General features: G+C 43.7%; 1 protein-coding gene across 2 annotated transcripts in view; it reads right to left on the bottom strand.

Moving 5' to 3' along the window:
* Window positions 1-5,967, bottom strand: part of MAN2B2 (mannosidase alpha class 2B member 2) — a 43,638-nt gene extending 37,671 nt beyond the window's left edge. For both annotated transcript variants that reach the window (XM_025195323.1, XM_006017033.3), the window contains exons 1-2: window positions 5,839-5,967; window positions 1,970-2,116 (exon numbers count right to left, since the gene is read on the bottom strand). In XM_025195323.1, the coding sequence (XP_025051108.1) occupies window positions 1,970-2,116; window positions 5,839-5,955 (264 nt within the window). In that variant the 5' untranslated portion in view covers window positions 5,956-5,967. The remainder of the gene's footprint in view (window positions 1-1,969; window positions 2,117-5,838) is intronic.
* Between the last annotated feature and the right edge of the window lie 33 nt (window positions 5,968-6,000).

Genomic DNA, 6,000 nt, shown 5'->3' on the forward strand with positions numbered 1-6,000 from the left:
TGAATTCTATCGAATAAAGCATAGAAAGCAGTAAAGCACAAGCTTCTGTCAGATTCATGGAACAAACACTTTTTTCTTTTATTTTTTGTCTATTACATCTATTATAGTGACTTCAGGAGATAACAAAAAGAATGAGTTAATTTAAAAAAAAATCACCTGAATTTTTAATACTATCCCATAAAATACTGACTCAGCTTTTTGAAGCAATTTTGGGTTTTGAGGAGTAGGTGGTTGTGTATGGTAGGTCATATCCTAGTGTTATATGGCACTTCCTACTCAAACTAACTGGGAGCTCTAAATAATTGCGTATGGCAAAGTACAGCCTATTCTGTTTTTGCAGATCACCCAGTTGTAGGCACCTAAATCTTATCTTTGATCTCATGTGTTATAATGCAATGTGGTTGCTATCAAACTAGCTCAGGGTTTGATTTTATTGCACTTGTTTTGTCTGCATCCCTGAGGAATGACAAACATAGAACCCTACAATGGCTTTACCACAGAATCATTCTTATGATTAGAACCACTATTTGCAAATTAAGAAAAGAGTCAAAGTTCACAATAACAAGACATCCTTATCACTGTTGATTCTTATGGGGCTGTTACTACAGTGGTCTTGTTTGCAAAATGAAGATTAGTATATTTTGTTTTAGTAAAAAGATGACTTTTCTTTGAAGTGATGTTTTGCAGTAGTTCAAAAACTTCAGATAATTTGCATATATTGATGCAGACTTCCATACAGGACTGCTCTACTAACACTCCCCAAACCTAGAACTACTGTATCTTGCCTTAAACCCACCCCCACCTCTCAAAATACTAAAGGAATCCTGTAATCTTCTGCTGCTTCCTCATCCACTGTGAAAAAAAGCAGGGGAAAGGCATGTATCTGCTCTTCCTCTGTCTCAGCTTGATCCCCAGTTGTGTGTGTGTACACGGAGCTGTTAGCAGCTGATAGAGGCTAGAGGACCCTTCAGATGAAAGGGTGCCTACAGTCCTTTAGGGGGCCTGCTCTAATTCCTGGCACTTCATACAAAGTGCCATGAGTCAGACTCCCATCCCCAACCAAACAGACTTTCGCCTGTTGGGTCGGGAGCTGGGTCCACAAGGGGACTCCAATCCACCCCACCCCCCAGCTCCAGCCAGGCAAAGCAGCTTGCAGCTCTGTGCTGCCGCTGTCAAGAGGCCTAGGTGGGGGATGGGAAGAAGCCCCCCTTGCCTTGTGCCCCCCCCCCCAGCTAGGATATTGAGGGGAAGTGGGCTGGGCCCATGAGGCAAAGGGGTGGCTCCCTTCCCCCACTCCCTGCCCAGACCTCTTTGACAGCAGGAGTACAGCTGCTGGGTGCATTGTCTGGCTGGGGCAGGTTGGAACAGAGCCTCCTTGCCTCGCAGGCCCAGCCCAGCTTCCCTGAATACCCTAGCCAGGGTAGCTGGGGGGAGGCTGAGGCTGCAAAGTGAGGAGGCTCTGTTCCACCCCATGCCCCCCTCCAGCTCTGGCCAAGCAAAGCAGCTCTATGCTGCTCCCTCCCCCTGCCTCCCCCACCGATAGCCCTGGGGGTGGGACTGGGCTGCTGCTCCCCTGCACAAGTACCACAGCAGACCAGTCCCACAAACCATGAAAAATTAACTCTGGAGGGAACACAAGTTCCCTACAGTGGTCTGCTTTACAGCATCTTCATCTAATACCTCTTTTTACCAGGGTTAATCTTTGACAAGATCAGCTATTTTAAAAGCACTCTGCAGCCATGCATGTGTTACGTCACAGCTGTAAAGCACTGTTAGGGACCTGATCACATGAAAAACGTAACTTGTATAAGCACCCAAAGCATCCCAGTTTGTAGACAGTACCTCAAGGACAATAACAGCAACAGGAAGGCAAGGATTAAGCTACCCTGCTAAGTGGAATGCATGAAATTTGTAGGAGGCAGAGAGGCCTTGACTCTCAGTGTTGAGGTCAAAATTCAAGTGGTTTTACCTGCTGCTTCTGTACATCTGTGGCTACTGTGTCCCACCAAAGGCGAAAAAACTCCTGTTCTACTGCAATAAACTTGCGATGATTTTCTTTCATTAGTTCTTCTACAACAGAAGTGTATACATTGGCAGCATAGGCATGCATGCTTTCCTGCAAGATAATATAAAATATAAGTCGTTACTAATAAATTGTTTAAAATAAAATTAGTTAGAAGACCTAGAGAAAAACGGTGGTTCAGAGGCTGAGGGGTTAATCTGGAGTTCAGGAGGCCTGGATTCAATTTCCTGCTTTGGCATAAACTCCCTAAGCAACTTGAGAAAAATCAGTGTCTCTTTGGGAACAGCTGTTACTGGTATACCACCTCTGTCAACTACTAACTCTAGTACAGGGGTCTAGTCCTAAATCAAAACCCTGATGTACTATGTGTTATGCCTGCACAAGGCTTGGCCCTGTAGGGCTATAATCCCTTAATGAAGATTTTATATGCTATCTAAATTAAAGTAAACAAATAATATTTTTCCTGTATTCACTTTATCAGATGAAGTAAACTCGATTTCACAAAAGCTTGTGCTCTATGTATATTCATATTTAGTTAGTTTATAAGGTGCATAGCTACCCTGCCTTTTGCCTACCTATCAAATAACCCACTGTGTACTTGAAAACCTTCTCGTTTTTTTAAATCTATGTGAATAAAGGACATATTTTGGGGCTTTATTCACAGCAACCTACAACCAGTCCATTTTAATCCTTGAACATATATGAGACTTCCAAGTGACACAAATCTAAGAAAGGAAAACTTCCACAAAGCTTCTGCAATTTTTTTTCTAACATACACACGCGTATGCATTTAACATTTGTTAAACAGCAATTGTTTTCCCTTTTTAAAAAATGCATATGTTTTTAAGACTGAAACGAGCTAAAAAAGGAAAGATTACTTTGCACGAAGGGAGTGAAAAAACAACTCTGGGAGGCAAGCATATTTGGCATTAGTACACTGGTACCGCAATTAGAAAAGGAGCGGCATAATAAAAATGCAGAGACTGGGGAAAATATCTAGCAATTCTGGGTCAAAGACAATGCGTTGGACTGTTTTAATAAAAATAGTCAGATAATCTCGATTTAACAATGACCTGGCTAGATTAGGAGGATGCTCTTCACGAGGGATGAGGCCAGCATGGAGAGGGTACAGAAGAGGGCAACTCGCATGATCAGGGGGCAGCAGGACAGGCCCTATGAGGAGAGGCTACAGGAGCTGAACCTGTTCAGCCTTCACAAGAGAAGGCTGAGAGGGGATCTAGTGGCCATTTATAAATTTACCAGGGGGGACCAGAGGGGATTGGGCGAGACCCTGTTCCCTTGAGCACCTCCCGGAGTAACAAGAAACAATGGCCACAAGTTAATTGAGAGTAGGTTCAGGCTAGATATCAGGAGGCACCACTTCATAGTCAGGGCAGCCAGGATCTGGAGCCAGCTTCCAAGGGAAGTGGTGCTGGCTTCTACCTTAGGGGTCTTTAAAAGGAGGCTTGATAACTACCTGGCTGGGGTCATTTGAGCTTAAACTTAGTAGGGGTCATAAAAGCCCTGTATTCATTCCTGCCCAGGGCAGGGGGTCAGACTAGATGATCTGCTCAGGTCCCCTCCAACCCTACTTTTATGAAACTATGACTAAAACTAAGTGCTAATACAGAATTTGAACCTGCATCGTTTTAAAAGCTCAGAAGTCCCATTAGTTGCGGTGGGACTAGAAAGCATGCAACAAAATGTGACATCACGAGTAATGATGAGATTCTCTTCTAATTCTTAACTTCTAATGCTTGATATAGAGTCATATATATCCACTTTTATTGCAATTAAAACAAGATAGCGATTTTGGTTTTAAGTATCGTATGTTTAAGATGTTTAAATATCACGTGATAGGCATGCAATATTAATTGAGGTGTTTATGCTGTTTAAACACCTTGGTGGGCCTTCCAAAAATACATAGATAAAATGTCAATCATGTGAAAAGGAGTACTTTAATAAGTTTTTGAAGTACTGACATGTGTTAGGGAATTTTATTCTGCACACTGCATTCTAAGAAATTCCCACTGTCCTCCATGTTGGGGTAAGGTGTACAGAACAGAATCCATAATCTTATTGTGGGCCAAATGATGACAATTATGATTCTCCACTTTAAATCAACTATGTTTTATGTGCACACCCAAAACTAAAATTCTGTATCACTATAAATCTTCAGAATGCAAGTAAATTCCTGTTTTGATATCAAAAGTCATCACGCTATTATACGCATAAAAATGAAAGTGATAAAATTATTTTGTCAGTCATAAATGACAACACAGCCAACTGAAGAGATAATACACAGAATTTAGGACCACATTAGTTATTATCCCACTGGGAATTATATTTAGGTTTCACTTTATTAGAGAGGCATTTGAAAGGATCTGTATATATTCTCTGTGGTTTTTGACCAAAAGATTTGCTGATGCTCATGATTTAATAATACAGGAACTGAGGCCTCAAGCAATTTTGTCTTCTTAGAAATAGATAATTAAAGTTTTATTTCTCCTTCAGGAATCTTCACCTGTCAACTGACCTGAAATACAAAGTGCTTCTGTGTTCTTTCAGACAATTTCTGGGTTTGGCTTGAGATGGGAAAGGAATCATTCGCTAATCTTATTAAAAAATAAAAGAGAACAACGGGGATTCCTTGTCATGCAATCAGAAGAAGCACTTATAAAAAATGATTTCTTGCCTTTCTAGCAGGTAAAATGGCTGAAACAGCTTTTGTATAACTAAAATGATTTGGACTAACAACTGGGGTAGTATTTAGAACCAGAGACATAGGCGGCATTAAGAAATCATCTCATTTATTTGCCTGGAGTCTCTATTTTGTTTGTCTCTCTAGGTCAGTTCCAACTCTTCCTCACCCAAATGTTACACTTTTTGTTTTAAAATGTTTTTCTCCCCAATAACTCCTGCCTGTATAACAAGGTGACAGTAGACTTTAAACATCTCAATCTTCCAACTGGCTGCCAACAAAGCATGCAGGATGCTCCAGATATACCGAGGAATTATTTTCTTCTTAAAAGTTCCACCAGGAGTGTTGTCTCAAACAAACACAAAGACACTAATTAAAGATGTTCGTCCAAAATTTTCATACATAAACTTCCTGACTCGGAAAAAAAAGTGACTGATTTACACAAGAACAAAAGTAATCCAAGGCAAATTCAACACAGAAGATAAATCTTCCATAGCATAGGACTCATCGTGGCTTTCACGGGTAAATCCTACAGTTTGGCTTTAGGATGCAAAATGAATCAATATCCCAACCAAGCAAATAAAATCAAATCCTTGTTAACAATATTAAAGACTGGTCGCGCTCAAAGACCCAAGCCACAGGCACACGTGCATCATTCAGCCTAGTGCCTGACTGCACCCAGAACTGGCACCAGATTAATGAGAGGTGCAACGCTGCGAGCCCTGCGGCTGCTGCACAGATTTACACGTGGTCCCCGTAACACGAGGGGCCTTTATGACGACCCCTGGTACAGCTGCACGACCGCAGGACCAGCCTCACCCACGGACCCAAACTCAGCTCTTTCCAGCTACAAATCTCAGTCTGGGCCAGCGAGGCACAACAGCCCTTGGGGCGCAGGCTGGTGCAACCCTGCATCTTACAACCGAAGGCCTCTTGCAGCCTGCAGCGGGCAGACGAGGCCCCAGCGGTGACAGGGACAGGAACAGCAAGGCCTCGCTGGTGCCTCTCCCGCCAGCCAGCCCCAGGGGGGCAGACACCTCTCTTGGGGGAGGGCACAGGCACAGCGCAAACTGGCGGAAGGGGGCCAGCCAGCCCCAGCGCCCCGGGGAGCTACCTGCACCGTGTAAACCCAGCCAACGTCCATGTGGCTGTGGGCCACCACAAAAGCCTTGAGCTCGGGCAGGCAGGCGGTCCGCAGCGCCAAGCTCAGCAGCGCCAGCAGCAGCAGCATCGCGGCCCCCGCTCCCCGCGCCCCCCCCCCCGCCCCAGCCGCCCC

Source organism: Alligator sinensis, unplaced genomic scaffold (assembly GCF_000455745.1).
Source record: "Alligator sinensis unplaced genomic scaffold, ASM45574v1 scaffold421_1, whole genome shotgun sequence".
Taxonomy (NCBI): Eukaryota; Metazoa; Chordata; order Crocodylia; family Alligatoridae; genus Alligator; species Alligator sinensis.